The sequence below is a fragment of the Euprymna scolopes genome, chromosome 10, assembly GCF_053919585.1.
Source record: "Euprymna scolopes isolate OS-2025 chromosome 10, ASM5391958v1, whole genome shotgun sequence".
In the NCBI taxonomy this organism is placed as follows: domain Eukaryota; kingdom Metazoa; phylum Mollusca; class Cephalopoda; order Sepiida; family Sepiolidae; genus Euprymna; species Euprymna scolopes.
The window spans coordinates 27535287-27555381 of NC_136491.1; the positions used below are offsets into that span (position 1 = coordinate 27535287).

Below are 20095 nucleotides of genomic sequence, written 5' to 3' on the forward strand. Positions count from 1 at the left end.
ACTTTGTATATCAGTTTATTTTCCTAACAATGAATTGGAGTGATTCTTTTCCATTACACAGAGAGCTGCTATTCAACATTGGGAGAAAACAAAATCATTAGTGTTGCGGCACTTCATTGGAATAGTAAATCAGAACGTTTTGGGGTATTGGAATCGGAAAAAATTGAGCCTATTTTCTGATGCCAAAAAAAAACAAAACATTCCTTTAATTGTTTTTATTCTTTGATTTGTTCAAAAATTTTTTTAGTGATATTAATAATAAAATGATAAATATTTATTGATTTTAAAAATAAAACTAAAATCTATAGATCACCTCTCGAACACATCCTCTGGATGTATTTTCACGTTTGCAAAATATATATGTACACATTTGCAAAAATATATTTTCACATTTGCAAAAAACATATTTACACATTTGCAAAAATATATTTCACGTTTGCAAAAAATATATTTTCACGTTTGCAAAAAATATATTTTCACATTTGCAAGAGTATATTTTCACATTTGCAAAATTATATTTAACATTTGCAAAAATATATTTTCACATTTGTAAAAATATATTTTCACATTAACAAAAATATATTTTCACACTTTCAAAAATATATTTTCACATGTGCAAAAATATATTTTCACATTTGCAAAAATATATTCACACATATTACATGTGTTTTTATGGTTATCCAAAAATTAAAAAAACTCTATAGATAAATATTTAGAGATTTTAAAGAACCAGAATCAATAATTCTTGTTGGTATGTTTTTTTTGAAAGTTACAAAAATTTATGTACAAATCAGAGCGTTCAAATAAGGTTACCTTTACTTGCATAAATACAAATAAATGAATAAAACTAAACACACATTTCAGTTGACCGTGTTAACTATTCTGCACTTGATCTGCTGTCCCGGGCAAACGCCGGGACACGAGCAGCTAGTTATCTATGTAATAATATATAAAATAATAATATAAAAATAACCAGTATCAAAATCGATAATTATATTGGAAGCAAGATTTAAAATAAAATCAGTAATTGTACAGGAATCGGAAAAGATATTAGAATCGTCTCATCACTAAGTTTTTACCTTGCTGTGATTGGTTTATGAAGAATTTTCACACAGGTTTCATTGTGTTTGCAGGCAGGACCAGACACAAGTTTATCCAGATTTAGTTTTAGCTTGTTCAAACCAAACCTAAGCAGCCACTGTAGTAGAGAACAAAAAGAAAAAATGGGGTTTGGTTATTATTATTTATTAAAAGAAATGTTCAATTTTATTTTATCCTTCAATTTAATCACAGAACTAATAAATGTTTCAAAATTTTTTAGATGCGGATTGATAATTCGTAAATGGTCTGCCATACATAATTAAATATTTTCTTTTATTTGTAGTTTTTTTTTTATTCTTAAGGATTTTTCTATTTCATGTATCATTCGAAAACTGAAATCGTATATTTTTATTGAACTCAATGGAACAAAGTTGAGCCGCCATTGCTCAAGTGCTGTTGTAGATATGCACCAAATTATGCTGCTCAGTCTTTGAAAAAAAATCAGCAAACCGCATTGAGTACAATATGGAGACCACACAGAACTTTAGTAAATGTTTTAGTAAACGTCATATTTTCTCTTTTAAAAACAACGTAAGTGTATCTTTTTTCATTGATAGTTTCTACATTATTAGACTTGGACTTAGGAACTCCCGTGTCCTGCAATGCATGAGAATGTCAAAGTATACTATCGTTTTCAATCTAAAGTCAGATCTACAGCGTCCTTCCAACTTCTTCCTGTTGCAATTAAATCTCTCTTGATTCTCTGCGTCCAGTGAATGTTTCATCCTCCTCTTTTGCTTTTTCTATCAGGAATCCATTTGGTCGGCAATTCTCTTTGAAACCAATCTTAGGGCATGTTCGATCGGCATATATATATATATATATATATATATATATATATATATATATATATATATATATATATATATATATATATACGCATAATCATGTTGACACACCAGTTCCCATCAGATCACCGAAGTTAAGCAACGTTGAGCCTGGTCATTGCTAAAATGGGTGATCAATTTGGCAATTCCAGGCGCTGTATGTAGAAGAACGCCGACACTTCCCTGCAGGAGTTGCAAAAAACGACGTCATCATCTCCTCTGACAGGGATATACATGCAACTGGAGACCGCTTGTGAATTTCATACTCCCATGAAACTTCCTCCTTCGGAGGAAGCTGGTTAAACCATGGTCGATTCAGTCTAGACATCGTTTGCAGATTATTGATGATATTACCTGTTGTTTAGTGCGGTTTTTGACTTCTTAGTTGGTAGTCTGAGCGTTCCATTTTATCCTTAGATTCTTGCTGAGTTACTTAAAATCAAACGCGTTTAATTTCTTTCACTTTTGATTTTGAGATGCCAGTTGCATATTTCTTCCATATTACTTTTATCATTTTGAAAAAGGATAAAAAGAACAGTAGCAGAAACTCACCATGAAGCAAGCAAACAACAGAAGATGTTATGTTTTGAAAGAAACAGCTCACCTTATAGGCTTGTATATAACGATGTTTATCAGCTGTTTTCACTTGTGAAATTATCCATTTCGAATAAAGTTAATTTCGGTTGTCAAGAGAGAAAACGCACCTTTCTAGGGCCTTCCTCATCTTATTATATTTTTTTTTACTTGTATAGAATGGTGTATATCGTTTTTTACTTCTGGGATATTTCATTGCATTTTTTAGTTTATTCACTCATAAACTTGTATATAGTCATGTTTTTTTTTGGGGGGGGGATATTTTTCATTTTACAAATAATATCAGGTCATCAGGAGAGAATATGCACCATTTCGGGGCCTTCCTCTCAACGGCTTGTTCGTGTATCTGCGAAAAATTTATATACAGTGGATGCAATAATTATCCGATGCAAAACAAAAAGTTGATACATTTTTATTACATGAAAACAAAAACGATAACAAAGTTCTATTCTAATGTATTTTTGTATGATTTTTGATGCGAGATTTGTATTTATCATACAAAAATACATTAGAATAGCATTTTGTTATTGTTTTTGTGTAATAAAAATAAATCAATTTTTGCTTTGTATCGGATACTTATTGCACCCAATCTAGTTACTTGTGGCGGACTCTGTATTATTTGGAATATTTTCATTTCGGTTGTTATTTTCTAAGTTTCGACTGATGTAGTCTCCAATCTTCTTCAGGTCCATATTTTTGAACTTGGAGATTTTTTGTTTCAGAAAGTTTCCCGAGTTCAACACAACACACCTAAAGAAAGTCAGAGATTAAAATTGAGAATCTTTAACTTGAACTCGGAGATTTGAACATGGAATTTTGAACTGATTTTTTCTGTTTCATCAGTCATGATAAAAGTATTAATTATTATATTATTTTTAGTTATTATCGCTTATAGTGAAGATTGAACCTTCAACCCCCAGAAGAGTGTCATAACTGAATGTTAATCGACACTTTTAACTGTTGCATCATGTGTCCATGACATAATAATTAACACTTCTTGATGGAAGAAGATTTCAATTAAAGATTCTGTATAAATTCCCGAGTTCCACATAAAGATGCTAAAGTTTGAAAAGATGTGAAATTTCTTAAACCATCATTGTGCTGCACGTTCAGTAGTCGTTCCTGTGCCAAACACTTCGTTGATATCGCGAGCTGTTTCAGCAGCTTTTCGGCCTAGCTTGAATTGAAATAAGAAACGTGTGCGAATTTGTGCACAATGATACTATTGTGGACTTTAGACTTGTTTTTGGTGAATTCAAATGTTATTGCATTTAATTAATGGGGGCAGGTATGAATTCACTATTAGTAAAATGTGTTTAATACGCACTTATTTTGATACTGGCAATACAAATCCTTTTTTCTGAGTTACATTATTGGTTATCTTTTATGAAAACAAAACGATACATTTCTTTGTTTCTTATTTGTTTAATATATCAGGCTGACAAGAAAGTTCTTGCGGGTTTTAAACTTTTTAAATTCAGATGAACATATCTCGGCTCAAACAAAAATTTATCGATCGAAATAAGAACATCAGAATCAACACACATTTGCCAACACAAAACAAGTGTATTTATGTCAGTAACGTAAAAATCGTGCGTTCTGGTGGCAATCAAATCGCTGAAGACGTTTATGATATCGCTTAGGTTATTGAAGCATTTCTCACGCAAAAAGCTATCGAGAGGCTCGAAAAAGTTGTAGTCGGTAGGTGAGAGGTCTGAAGAGTATGGCGGATGAGGCAGAGTGTCATTCTCCAATTCGTTCAACTTCTGCAGAGCTGGTTTAGCAACATGCAGTCGGACATTGTCGTGGAAAAGAATTGGGTCTTTTCTGTTGACTAATGCTGGGTGTTGTTGTCGAAGTTTCTGATCCATCCATTTGTTGACAGTACTTTCTTGCCGTAATGGTTTCCCCAGCATTTTAAAAACCGTAATGCATGAGACTGGTTGCAGACAACCAAACAGTCAGCATGACCTTTGTTTGGTGCAAATCTGGCTTCTGGAAGTGTTGTGGAGCTTCGTCAGCATTAACCATTGAGCTGGGCGTCGCCGGTTGTCGTAAAGACCCCACTTTTCATTGCAAATCATAACCCAGTCGAAAAATTGTCTTCAAGTCCAATGTTAACAAATTCCTAATGAACCGCCCCCCTTAAGTAAACACTTCATCAAATCTCCACACTAACATAATGTACTTGCAATAACCCTTATCCCTGAGTGGCTTCCGGGCCTTGATAAGTGGTGATCACTGTGTAAAAAAAAAAAATAATAAAAACAAAAAAAAAAAACAGATCGTTATTGTTGCGTAAAAAAGGGAAGATGACACTTCATAACGGTGTTTCTTTTGGTTGTCGTTCAATTTTGTGAGGCACCCATTTATCAAGTTTTTGTCTTTCTAATCTCTCTCAAGTGGTTGGAAATCGTCGTATACGTTACATCTAATTCAGAAGCAAGTTTTCGAACAGCTGTGCATAGATTGACTTCGACTAAGACTCTTAATTGATCATTGTCAACATCTGATGACCGACCACTACGCTCATAATTTTCAAGACTCCCCTCGCCACCACAAAATTTCTTAAACCACCATTGTGCTGTGCATTCAGTAGTGGTTCCTGGGCAAAATACTTCGTTAATATTGCGAGCTGTTTCAGCAGCTTTTCTGCCTAGCTTGAATTGAAATAAGAAAATTGTGTGAATTTGCTTTTTTCCCCTCTTGTATTCAACGTTCTGAAGAGAAGACATAATTGTTTTAAAACGATTGTAATTTAAACGATTAGAGAGAACGAACAACGCTCTTTAAAATGATATATAAAGTAAAGCTATTATAATGAAAACTTATTTGAAAATGCATCATTTGAAATCAAAATTACAAATTCCGCAAGAGCCTTTTTGTCAACCTAATATAACGCTGGCAGTTTCACACTAGTTCCCTTTTTTATCCAATAGTTTTTCCTTTTCTTTGAGTTACATTATTGCTAATCTTTCATCAAAACAGACGGATACGTTTCTTTATGTTTCGTTTCGAAGCTACCATTCATTAATGTTTCAAAAGTATTTGAATAATGAACTTTGCCGAAAAAAAAGAATATTTTAAAAATGCATTGCATGGAGAACAATAAACTAAAATATAATGTAATAAAATAAAATAAAAAATAGATTTTTTAACGTCAAGGGTTTTAGTTCCATATAGAAACGTTGCTTTAATTTGAATAAAATAAAATATGCATCAAGTGCGTTTGAAAGCCAAATCACAACGCAATATTAGGAAATAAACAAATATTTTATTTGTTTTAAATTTATAACATAAATATATTTTGGAGCCAAACTCCATCCTCAGTATGTTGTTTTCTTTCTTCTTTTTCTTTTCTTCTTTCTTGCCATGTTGTTAAGTTTGAGGAAGAAAAGTCTGTTTGTAAAGAGCCGCGCGTTGTATCTCAGCGGTTGTGTTTTAAAATGTTGGAACAGTGCGTAAGATGTTATAAATTTCAAACAAGTAAAATATTTGTTTATTTCCCTAATATTGCGTTGTGATTTGGCTTTCAAGCGCACTTGATGCGTATTTTATTTTATTCAAATTAAAGCAACGTTTATATAATTAAACTCACACCATTGACGTTAAATTATTAATTAGTTCAGAAAGATAAAATAAAAAAGAAAACGTCCCATTATGGAAATAGAGTGAAGTATTTATTTTAGAATTTTTTTTTTTTTTTACACAAGCATCACCGCATTATCAAGGCCAAGAGGCCACTCAAGGATAAGGGTTAAAGAGTGTACAGTAGAAATTGGACAATATAGTAATCGATAGTGATGAAAATTCGGTAAATTTGTTATGGAACTAACACCCTTGACGTTAAAAAAAATCTATTTTATTATTATTATTATTATTATTATTATTATTATTATTATCATTATGTGAAAAATTTCATACATGCCTCTTTTGTGCTAACATAATCTTCCGTTCCTGTTAGTGCTACAGCTTTGAAAGATTTCTTCATGGATTTCATAGCTGGAAACTTTTTGATAATAGATCCTGCATAAATAAAAAAATATAATAGATAATTAGGTAAATATGCAGCCTACTGTCCAACTTTGTGTTAACTATGCAGTTGATTGGTCATTGCATATCAACCATCATTGGGTCATTTATATATTTTGTATGCGATTGGTTTGTAGATTAATTTGTTTTATCATTGCAAACTGTTTAAATGACTCTTTCTATTTAACATATAGATAGAACTTTGACAGATGCTACTACTCCTAAGGGTCAGAGTGGACCTGGGAGTAGTGGAAATTAAAAAGATAACTCCAAATCCCCCAAAGCTCCCCAATGGGAAGACTCACAACCGCACACATTTTAAGGTCACACCTAGAGCCTGAGCGAGTTTTACTGCCATATTTTAATACAGAGACAAACAAGATAACAACTCCAATAATCGGATGATGCAACAAGTAACATTTGAAATTAAGAGAACACAAAAACTACACGTTACAGTAGATTGTATTTTCTTGTTTACTAGTATAACTCAGGGGAAATAACTTGGATAGTAGAAAGATAGTTTAATGCAGAGACAAACATGATGGCGATCCCAATAATCGTATGATTCAATCAATACAATTTTAAATAAAAAAAAAAGAACACAAAAAATTACACGTTAAGGTAGAATGCATTTTACCGTTGCCTAGCGTGATTCAAGCATAATGACTTGGATATTATCCAAGAGAGTGGAACAAGAGAATCTAGAGACAAACAAGATAACAACCCCAATAATCGAATGATGCAATCAGCAAAATTAATAAAAATACACACACAATATTTACACATTACAGAAGAATGCATTTTCTCGTTCACTATTATGATTCAGGGGTGACAATTTGGATATGATCTAGGAGAGTGCAATAAGAGAAGAAAGACATAATTTAACCAAGAGATGACCAAGATAGTAACCCCAGTAATCGTATGACGCAATCAGTAAAATTTGAAATTAAAAAACACAAATATTACATGTTACCGAAGAGCGTATTCCCTCGTTGGCTAGTATGACAACTTTGTATGACCCAAGATAGTGGAATAAAAGGAGAAAGATTTGTTTGTAATCGCAATGCAACTAGATTCCATGAACAAATAATAAGAGTTTTTTTTTTTGCAATGAATCGTTATTATCATTTCTGTTACAAATAAAAAAATTTAAATATAAAGTAACAATTTTCCCCTTTTTGTCAATGATTTAAGCAAATGTTGGTCAGTGTTGTAAAAAACAAAAAAATATTTTCAATTGATTTCATCGATTTTAGTATTTAATCCCGATGAAAATTTTTGTTTTTTATTAGTCACAAATAAGGAAAGCAGGTGGATATTTTTATCCCCTCACTTCTATCTACTTATATTGTACTTATTGGAAGAAAAACTTTTGAAGAAAATACATTTTTTTTCTATAAACTTAGTTTGTAGATTAATTTGTTTAATCATTGTAAACTTTTTAAATGAGAGTTTCTATTGAACACATAGATATAGCTTTGACAGATGCTACTATTCCTGTAGTAAGAGTGGAGCTAGGAGTAATGGTAGTAACAGATAAGAATTTTTTTGCAATGAATCGTTATTATCATTTCTGTTACAAATAAGTAGTTTTAAATATAAAGTAACAACAATTTTTGTGATGAGTAGTATTTTTACTACAAGCCGCACATAAATATCATTGTCATTGATTTACAGTAAATATTGGTCAGTGTTCTTAAAAGCAAAAAACAAAACAAAAAACAAAACAAAAGAATATATATATATATATATATATATATATATATATATATATATATATATATATATATATATATCGATTTTAATATTTAATCCTGATCAAGATTTTTATTTTTTATTAGTCACAAATAAAGAAAGCAGGTGGAAAGCAGCTGGCGAAAGACTAAGTTCTATCTAAGTTCATTTTGTGAGAAAATGAAAGTAAAAATAATTATGCTCTGGATGAGGTTCCAACTCATAATCTCTGTCTATAAGTATGGCATGCTAAGCGATTTACCCATGGAGAAATGTACAAAATGATGAGGCTATTAAATTACATAAACCAGATTGCCTTTTTCTCCCCCCCCTCTCTCTCTCTCTGTCCAATCGAATGTGGATCAGCAAATTAAAACGGGGTGGTAATAACCCACAAAATGATGAATACAGAAAAAATATGTATTTTCTTAAAAAGTTTTTTCCCCAATAAGAAGTAGATGATAATGAGAAGATAAAAAATCCACCTTGGAAGATCCCTCTTTTGCAAACAGTTTCAGTTCATCCATGTACATTAGGTGATTCATTCTTTCTTCTGTGTTAGTGAACTTGTACCCGGCTTGGCATTTTCTTAGTATGTTATCCAGGGTCATCATGGTTATACTGAACAGTAACGGTGATAGGGAATCACCTTGGATGATCACACTTTATATTTTAATTTCAGTTATGTATTGTCCATCAGCTGTCAGTTCAAGTCTCCATGTTCTCATTGCATTTTCTATCAAATTTATTATCTTACCTGGCATTTTGTGCATCTTCAGGCATTCTATTATCCATGCTTGCAGGATCCTATCATAAGTTTTCTTATAATCGATCCATGCCATGGCTAAGTTCTTTTTTCTACTTTTGACCTCCTTCAGCATCCTTTGGTCTCTGTATAATAGGTCATGTGTTCCCCTTTTCCCTTTCTAACATCCTTTCTGTTCCTCTGGGACTGGGAGTAGTTTGCGATAATGAAGGCAATGATAAATTTGTTCCCTCAGCTGTGCTGTAAGTATTTTCCACATTGTAGGTAAACATGTTATTGGCCGATAGTTACTGGGGGTGTTTCCTTTTTTCTGTATGTTTTTGTACCAGAATGGTTCTAATTTTGGTCATCCATTCTGGCACATCTGCTTGATAAATACATTTTTCCAGGTTTTGTATTAATCTTTCATGCAGTCTTGGGAATTTCTTAAACCAGTGCACGTGTATTCCATCATGGCCTGGTGCTCTCCAGTTTGCCATTTATCGGAGCGTTTTCTTGCTGATTTCCTTCTCTGCCTCTTCTCCGATTTTCTGTAACTCTTCCTTCAGGTTCTTGGTCTTCGAGCCAAGATCAAAGTGAGCTGGACTTCCTGCAAACTACTCACGAACTGAAAGGCAAGCAGAAGGTCCGATACAACTAACTGAAAAACTTCTCTACGTCAATGGCAGCAACGTCACCGAACCTACTTGTTTTCCAGACGCCCCCATGTTGACCACTTTTGCGAGGGTCAACAAAGACAGCAGGATCACATCTTTCCTTCTGAAAAATGTTAGAGGCAGCGAGGGAAGCTGGTGGATATGGAGCATCCCTCTGTTCTTCAGATGCTACACTTCGATTTCGTGTTCTCTGTAGGTGAAGGAGAGATCCTTCATGACTGAGACAATTTTCTATTTTTGTTCCTCTTCTCCACATTAAAAAAAAACGATCCTGGTGTCTAACTCTGTCCCCTGGGGAGGCATTGTAAATAGGAACTCTTCCTCTATGTTTTTCAGCCATCCGCCATCTTTATTATGATCCTTTCGCTCTTCCCATATCTGGCTCCAGTAGCGTTTTGTTTCTGTAAGGTCCAGTTGTTCTATTCGTGCTTTTCCTCAATATTTTCTTCTTCTTCTTCTTCTTCTACTACTACTACTACTACTACTACAACAACAACATTATCATCATCATCATCAATAATAATAATAATAATAATCAATAATAATAATAATAATAATCAATATCCAAGTTACATTAACAACAACAACAACAACAACAACAACAACAACAACATCATCATCAATAATAATAATAATAATAATAATAATAATAATAATAATAATAATAATAATAATAATCAATATCCAAGTTACATTCACAGTCCTATCATGTATTAAAAAAAAATCTAAAAAAAATCAAGATGCAATAATTTTTTAAAACACTCATGTCAGCCCGCCCCCTCCCTGACCAACGATATGCATCACTGTTGTTAAATTTAAATATAAATGAAACCTTAGTTAAAATGATACACAACCAATCAATAACAGTCATGTTGGGATGCAAGAAAATTGATTGCTGTAGAATAAAAAATGACAGGAAGAAAACTGCAGAGCAAATTCGCCTACATGTTGTAATATATATATATATATATATATATATATATATATATATATATATATATATATATATATATATGCATCAATAGTAAGGACAACAGTTCGAAGAAGAAAAAAGCCCCCCTCAACCCCCCAAGAATTCTCTATGTAAATAAGAATGATAATTTAGGTGAAAATTGAGTGCTGAGAAGGTGCCACATAGAGCGTTCTTTCTTGCCTTCACAAAGTACAAAAATCAATTGCGCAATCTAGTGTGTGTTGCTAGTTTTTCTCTACTCTATCATTATCTCCATTGAAGATACTCGACTGTACTCCAATCTCTGGTTGCTCATTGTAAGACATTCTCAACAAGAACTTTTACCATGATTGCAAAGAATTTTCTTTTCTTTATCCCGGTGTCTTTTACCAAACAGGATTTCCATGAACAGTGTTTCTTTCCAAGAATTTTCCATCCGTAGAACACGTTACCATGGCACTGCTTCCTCGCAGACTACAACATGGTCGTCTTCAAATACAATGCCAGCAAATATTTGTCATAAACCATTCTTATAAGTAATCAAACTTTTTTGTTTATTCCGTTTCGGAACATTTTAAGATGAGGATCGATAAATTGGATAATGCGGACTACTATTCTCATCTTGAGCATTATTTTCACAACATTGATGCAACCTCTGATTTTCTTCAGGTGTATTTGTTAAATTTAAGAATATTTTTGTCGAACTTGAGGATTTGAAATTCTGTACGGGTTCCTGAGATTGACAGAAAGATTCCAAAGTTTGACAAGATACACCTGAAGAAGGTCGGAGGTTAGATCAACCGAAACGTTGCAATAATAACATTCAAGATAAAAGCAGTAGGCTGAATAATTCAAGTAATACAAATTCGTTCATTTCATTCATCGGTTTCAATATGTTCACAATATTCTTCGTCATTCAACTGACAATTCATCCATCTCATTAACCCTTATCCTCGAGTGGCTTTTAGTCTTCATAAGTTATTAAGACTCATTAGTAAAAAATAATTAATTTTTTTAGAGTATTGTAGCAAACAACAGATTCTTATTTATTTTTGTTTGTTTTGTAGATGAAGATAATTTTTTCATGAGGTGGGTTACAATTAGGTTTAAAGTTAGGTTTATGTTTAGAGTTAGGTTTAGAGTTAGGTTTATGCTTAGATTTAGGTTTAGAATTAGATTTAGGTTCAGAGTTAGGGTTAGGGTTAAAGTTAGGTTTAGGTTTAGAGTTAGGTTTAGGTTTAGAGTTAGGGTTAGAATTAGATTTAGGCTTAGGTTTAGAGTTAGGTTTAGGTTTAGAGTTAGGCTTAGAGTTAGGTTTAGAGTTAGGTTTAGGTTTGGAGTTAGGATTAGGGTTAAAGTAAGGTTTAGGTTTGAGTTAGCATTAGGTTTAGAGTTAGGGTTAGAATTAGGTTTAGGCTTAGGTTTAGAGTTAGGGTTGGGATTAAAGTTAGAGATAGGTTTAGGTTTAGAGTTAGGCTTAGAGTTAGATTTAAAATTAGGTTTAGGTTTTGAGTTAAGGTTAGGTTTAGAGTTAGGTTTAGGTTTAAAGTTAAGGTTAGATTTAGAATTAGGTTTGGGTTTAGAGTTAAAGTTAGGGTTAGAGTTAGAGTTAGGGTTAGAGTTAGGGTTAGGGCTAAGGTTAGAGTTAAGTAGACGCAAAATAATAACTTACCAACTGCTCCTTTCTCCTCCAAAAAGAAACTTGATGTGATCAGTTGTTCCACTTTATTAGTCATTCGATTCCGTTTGGAGAAAAGCCTTTTGTGAACTAAACAATAATAAGAATTAAAGAAATCGGTTAAAATAGGACATTACAAAAATATAGAAAACAATATATAAAAGAATCGAAGTTAGACCAACTTTGCTAAAACACATAAAGTGATTTAGACTAAAATTCAAGATCAACGCTTACCAATATACATCATAATATACCTAATATAGAATGATTAATTCTACAAAAAAACAAACATGAAAATTAGAAAGAAAAAAAAAAAATTACTCTGAACTACAAAATGATAACATACATACGAATATATATATATATATATATATATATATATATATATATATATATATATATATATATATATATATATATATATATGGATGTGTGCATGTGAGTGATCTAGATAATTAACCATTAATATAGTTACGCCCCTTTAACCATAGCCAAAGTTGTCTCCCCTCATTAATAAAATTTAAACTCTAAACCATTTTAACAGGAATGCAGAAAATAAATGAAAAAAAAAAAAACTGGGAGGGATTAGTTATGAATACAAAGATAAATAATAAAAAAAATATAATCAATATTGAGTTTGAAAGAAAGCCTTATATTACTAAGTTTAAATAAGCTGAAGCAAATAAATTAATTCCTAATTTCTGCAGAATTTGCTTAGTTTATAATAGATCCAACATGCATGATGAAGGGAAGTATTTCCTGAAATATTGCAGTATGGATAATCCATCTGATCACATAATACCTCTAAGAACACAATGCAGGTAAATTATATATATATATATATATATATATATATATATATATATATATATATATATATATATATATATATATATATATATATATATATATATATAAGCGAGATAAGACACTGATAGAATTCAGATGAAAAATCCTGATAGATATTACTTGAAGTAATTCTTTCAAGGTGATCCTAGCCAAAAAGGAAAAGCTCAATATTTAAGAATAGAGCAATGTATAAATTTGGTGGTTAAATTTTAAATTCTGAAAAAACAACATATAGAGACATATATTCGAATTAAGAATTTATTGTTTGACAAAAGGAATATATTGAAGGGGTTATGTATTGAAAATCCATGGATTAAGGAAATTAACATAACCCCTTCTATATATATTTAACCACCAAACTTTATATATATATATATATATATATATATATATATATATATATATATATAAAATAAAATAAAATAAAAATTACAGTTAAGTTTACCAAAATGATCCAAGATGGTAAAACTAAAGTATATTATAAATATTAAAGAATTAATATTTATAAAGTAATCTCAACCAGATGTAAAAGCTCAATAAAACCAAATAGGAGATAGAGCTTATAATAAGAGCAAATAGTTAATAAAATATGTTAAAAAAACACTTTGAAAAAGAGTTAAAAACATATTTAATTTGAAAAGGAAATGCTAAATAAGTGGATAGTCCTTAATCTGTGGAGTTTCGAAGAAATACTTTCCTTCTCATCAAAGGGTAGGAATTAGCAAAATGCGGGATTGGATTTTGCTTGCAAAAGTATTTGATGAAACTGCAAGTAAGTCAAAAATCTTACTTGATGACAAAAAGTGAAGCAGAGGGAATAGGGTCAAGAAAAAGGTGATTTCACGTGAATGGATAGTCTGGTGAAAGGTAAAGTATCCAATGACGATAAAATCCAAAAATGTAAATCCAAGAAAGTTAGTTAAATTTCCATTCGCACAAGTAAAATCCAAGGAAATCGCGTAATTGGAAGATGGTCCAAAATAATCCAAAAGGCCGAAATCCGTGGAATAATTCACAAATAGGTACAAGGAAAAAAGAAAAGAATTCCAATAATATTATTAAAAGAAAAATGATATACGTTACCTTGTCTCGGCAGCTGAGTTTAACGCATATCTTATTTTTCTTTTAATAATATTATTGGAATTCTTTCCCTCTGCTTCACTTGCGAGCCTTGCATTGCTGAAACATCATCATCATCATCATCATCATGACGGGCTCTTTGCCTGGACCAATGTGATGTTTCCTCTCCAGAGTTTCCTGTTTTCCATCAGTTGCCTCAGATCTTCAGGTTCACAGTTGGCATCGTGTGCTATTTGTTGGATATACGTGGATCTAGGTCATCCTCTGCTTGCGTATCAGTGTTGTGGAGTCCATAGCAATACATCACTCACCGATTCATGCTTGCTCCTCAGACAATGACCGGCAAATCGTAGGCATCTTTCTCTGATGGTATTAGATATGGCAGGTAGATTGCTATAAAGTTGCTGCTTCATGGGATGAATTTGCCATTAATATTGTTCTTAGCATACGGGTGTATGTGCTGTCTAGTTTTATTTCCAATCTTTTGGTGAGTGTCCAGGTTGTAGCACCGTAAACAAGAGCAGACTCTACCACTGCCCTGAAGAATTGCCTTTTCAGTTTGTCAGCCAGTCTCGAAGTCCATACTGAATGTAGCCCATCCAATGCGGTCCATGCTTTTGAGATGTGAATTCCGATATCTCTCTCTGTGGAAACTATGTTGCTGCCCAGATACGTAAACTCAGCGACTTCTTTCAGTGTTGATCCAACCAAAGCCTTGATCTCTCCCTTCACATTGAAAGTCATAAACTTTGTCTTATCCGCATTTATGTGGAGACCAATGTCATTTGCAGATAAATGCGGATAAGAATGCTGAAACTGCATAGCTTATTTCACTATTATATCTTAATTTGTTTTAGTTTGTGTCTATTCATTACATACCTGCATTGTATCGCCTGCTATAAACTTAAATTTCTTTTTATATTATTGCATGTCATATGTGTGATATACAGCTAGATCGAAATCAAAGGGTGATAACTCATCCCATACTCTTATGAGCTAGACGACTGAAAAAATATGAGACCGACAGTAAACAGAGCATACCGTTAGTCTGACATTTCTCATTATCTGCAGACATATGTAATCAACATACCCCCGCCCCCCGCCCCCCCCAATTACTATATTTGATTATATGGTAAATTTTTATTTGATTTCAACCATAACATTTTCCTTTTGAATGACAACTTTTCTAGGTTTTCGGGTAAGCTATAAAAGAATATTGCAGTTAAATTTTCCGAATATTAAGCAATATAATTTCATATATTATAGCTGGTGGCCATCTTGGTATGCACGAGTGCACGTATAGTTTTTATGGGTTTGTGTTTACAGGCATGACCGTGTGCTCGCACATACCAAGGTGGCCACCAGCTATAATATTATATTATATATTACATTGCTTAATATCAATGAACCTACTTATTTGTAGAAAATTTAAATGCGATATTCTTTTACAGCATATTCAAAAACCTATAAAAGTCGTCATTTTAAAGGAAAATATTTAGGTGGAAACCAAGTAAAAATTTATTATATTTTGAATCCTTATATATATATATATATATATATACATATATATATATATATATATATATATATATATATAATTATTTTTTACTATAATAATTAAATACTTACAGACATTAGTGTTTCATCCTTTCGGGAATCTTCAGTGCAGAGTGTCACGATTAACACCAGTTGACAGATTCAAACTCAGCAACACGAGCCATCTCTGGCTCGATTATATATATATATATATATATATATATATATATATATATATATATATATATTAGTCCTTGCGCAAAAGAGCAGGACACAAAATGTTTTAAATAATAATAATAATAATAATAGAATAACAATAACAAAGAATTTCGCTGGCGAGGACTACTATTGAGCGTAACCAGTTATACAGTCCTTTTTTGAAATTTTCATCTCTATTTTTCTCGTTATCTACGGAATATTTTTGATGAAACCTATATGAAATATGTTCTTTATTAAATTGTAAAGATTTTCTATTCTGAAAGAAGTTTAAAAAAATTTAATCTAAAAAAGTTATTTTAAAGTTTTTGTTAAAGAAATTCAGATTTTCTCATTATTCAGACATGTATGACAAAGAGGGAGTTGCAAAAAAAGAGTTGTGGTGTGAGGTGAAATACAAACTGAAATAGAGAGAATATTCAGACCTGTAATAATACAAAGAGGGGGTTGCAAAAATGAGTTGTGGTGTGAGGAGAAATACAAACTGAAATAGATAGTAGGAGAGTTTTTATAAATACATGCAAAACCACATTCATTTTTTTAAATCCAAATTAATAAATTAAATAAAATATAATCTTAAAAAGATACGATACAAGTAAGAAAAGCATTTCATCCAAGGCATGAAAATTGTTAAACAAAATGTTTTTACTATAGGCTTTAAAAATAAAGGTACAAGATTCAATTTGAAATTTATTTATCTTAAAAGTGCACTTTTATACATTTTACAAAGTAAGGTATTAAATTTTTATTCCTTACTTTGTAAAATTTATAAAAGTGCACTTTGAAGATAAATAAATTTCAAATTGAATCTTGTACCTTTATTTTTAAAGCCTACAGTAAAAACATTTTGTTTAACAATTTTTATGCCTTGGATGAAATGCTTTTCTAATTTGTATATATATATATATATATAAAACTGATTTTATTTTCATAATAAAGACTACAGATTTTTCGATCAGTTAAAGATTTGAATATTTTAAATCAACTGCCCCTGATTCATTTTGTAATATAAAAAAACTATTTATATAGCTTCACTAAATTAAACATTAACTGTGTTTTCTAATGAGTTTGTATAATCTTTTTCATTTGAAACTGAAAGAAACGATCTACTACCATTCTCTTCAGTGGTAGTTCATATTGAATGCTGTTCTAAGCTGTTCTTGCAAGGTATCTTTGCTGGTTCAGGCATGCTGTTCGGCATCAACAAAGAAAAACCATCCATCAGGTTCCACTTTAGCACATGAAGAAACAGTGGGGTAGCTAAATCCAAGCATGGCTCAAAGCACGGCTCAAAACGTGACTCAAAACAATGAATCAGAGTACAATGCTAATTATCAGTTAACATATTTATTAGCGTTGGGATGATTAATTAAACTCTGGAATCAGAACATTTTGGGGTATTGGAATCAGTATTGGAGTTGGAAAAAATTTGTGCCTTTTTTTCCGATGCCAAAACGATTTTTTTAATCATCTTTTTTTCATTTGATTTTGTTTAAAGCAAAATTTTTCATTGCTGATAGTAATGATAAAATAATAAATATCTATTGATTTTAAACTACAACTAAAATCGATAGATCATCCCCTACAAATGTATTTTTTACATTTAAGATTTTTATAACAATTGGAGGGGGAAAAATAACAATTCTATAGTTAAATATTTAGAGATTTATAAAGAATCGGAATCGGAATCGATAACCGTATCGGAATTGGGGAAAATAATAGAATCACCCCATCACTAATATTTATGTTGTTTGAAATCATGATTGACTGTGACTCATCTCAGTGTTAAACAATGGACCTCATTGAAAGGAACTGATTCAACCGACTCAGGATGAATGTCGTTACAAATCAAATCAAGTATATGTTTATTTCCTGCTATGGAAGGAAAATGTGACACAAGGTCAGGAAATTAGGATTAAAATATATAAAAAAAAAACACTGCTCTAGAGGAAGAGCACTCTGGTCTGCAAAAAAAAAAAAATGATTCCTAGACAGACCAGTCTACATTCTTAAGTAGGGGCGTCTTAGGCCATAAGTAACAAACTAACCCATTCTCAAAAGGTGAGAGGAAAAAGCTTGAGAAGTTGGACCTTTTTGAACTGCACAGGACCATATAGACTATACCTCAGCCAAGAGAGGTCAATCAGAAGTTGTTATAACCAAATGGAGCTACAAAACTAATCCAACAATATGTGAATATGGAGAGGATAACGATACGATGCAATACTGCATGTTCTGCCATCTACTGTACAACCAGTGCAGCTTGAAAGATTTTGCCTTGTCTGCACTCTATTGCACAACTGATGCAACTTGAAAGGTTTTGCAGAATACAACATGCAAAGGATTGCATGAAAAAGCGTGAAACTGTTGCATAACGACACGCTTCAAAGCAAAAAAGAAGATGAAGAATGGTTGAGGACATGTGTTGCATGGAGATAAATGATATAAAAATGATATCAAGTCGATTAGGGTGTCTGTTCCCACTCAGATGTGAGTTGCGCGTTAGCCATGATGGTAAAAAGTGATTTTCTCCTCCTATATTTTAAATTGAGTAAAATTCAGTAAAATGCAAGTTTTAATGGTAATTTGAAACATGATGTGTAGGTTTTTTTTTTTTTTTTTTTGTTTTTTACACAGTGATCACCACTTATCAAGGCCCGGAAGCCACTCAGGGATAAGGGTTATTGCAAGTACATTACGTTAGTGTGGAGATTTGATGAAGTGTTTAATTAAGGGGGCGGTTCATTAGGAATTTGTTAACATTGGACTTGAAGACATCCAAGTTGTAGTCCGGTGGGAAGCAGGCAGACGGAACAGAGTTCCACAGGCGTGCAGTTCTAAGAAACAAGCTTTGTTCATGGAATCCGCATTTTGATTTAGGCACAGATATAGAGTGGGGGAAATTTTTCACAGTGGATTCAGCTAGACGGGTGTTTTTCGTGAAAGATTGGTGAGGGGGGACCAGGGATTGGAGCTCAGACGAGCACCTGCCATGGAAATAACGATAAAACAAGGATAGGCTCGCAACATCTCTTCTGTGGGAGAGGTTGCAGGGTAGAGAAAAGGGCATCCCCCACTAAGCCACGAAGTCTATTTTGTAATCTGTCAAGGCAGGATAGGCTGTTTTTAGCAGCTCCTGCCCAGATATGGCAACAGTATTCCATCCTTGGACGTACTTGGCTTTTATATAGATAGAGAATTGCATCAGTAGTGAGATATCTTCTGGAGCGGTAGAAGGATCCCACCATCTTTCCAGCGACCTTGGCAACAGACTTGATGTACGTGTTCCATTTGAGAATTCCACATCTGCCGATCTTATTTTTCAGAAACGCTTCCTTTGTTCCAGCTCGTTTGACTAATTGTTCTAGTGGTCTTCATCAATTCGCTGTTTTGATACTTCATTGTAATACAGCTTCTTATTCCATTAGCTTCTTTCTGCTGACTGTTTTCCTTTCAAGACTAAGGCCAATAGGCATTTCCTACCTTTGCTATAATTTGTTTCTTGTAAGCTTCTTACATCAAGTGACTTCATGCCTTGTTTGGAGTGATTTCGATAAAATAAAATAACAAAAAATAAGAACGAGGGGGGTATCCTACTTAAGATTCCCAAATCGACATTTTTCCTATAAATCGTTTTTACATTTTGCGTAAAAGAGTGAGAAACTGTCATATGACGTAAAGGAGAAGAAAGGAGTGAAATATATTTGTGTCAAAAATGGTTGGATTTCAGAAAGTATTGTGAATTTTATAAACGATTCTATGAGTGACATTTTTCTGGGAGAAGGAATCATCCTTTACGTAAATTGAAATAAAGCCTTACCAGAATCTGATGTTTTTACTGTTTCTTCTTCTTCTTCTTTTTCTTCTTTTTCTTCTTCATTTTTAGCCAAAAATATTTTTCTATTCCTTTGAAAGTTACTTTTTTTTGATGCCTATAAGATAAACACAAAGAAATTAATAGACAAATCATTTTAAAAATTGCCTTTGGATACATTTTATGACATAATCAGCAATTTGCATGACTCACATATGATAATGCACTAGATAATCATAGGTTATTTTGTTTTCGGATAG

At 32.2% G+C, this 20095-nt stretch overlaps 1 protein-coding gene across 1 annotated transcript in view; it reads right to left on the minus strand.

Moving 5' to 3' along the window:
* LOC145285890 (von Willebrand factor A domain-containing protein 3A-like) overlaps positions 1-20095 on the minus strand; it is a 333383-nt gene that overhangs the window by 63776 nt on the left and 249512 nt on the right. The window contains exons 22-25 of the mRNA XM_080134354.1: positions 19842-19953; positions 12335-12430; positions 6451-6548; positions 1080-1198 (exon numbers count right to left, since the gene is read on the minus strand). Of these exons, the coding sequence (XP_079990480.1) occupies positions 1080-1198; positions 6451-6548; positions 12335-12430; positions 19842-19953 (425 nt within the window). The remainder of the gene's footprint in view (positions 1-1079; positions 1199-6450; positions 6549-12334; positions 12431-19841; positions 19954-20095) is intronic.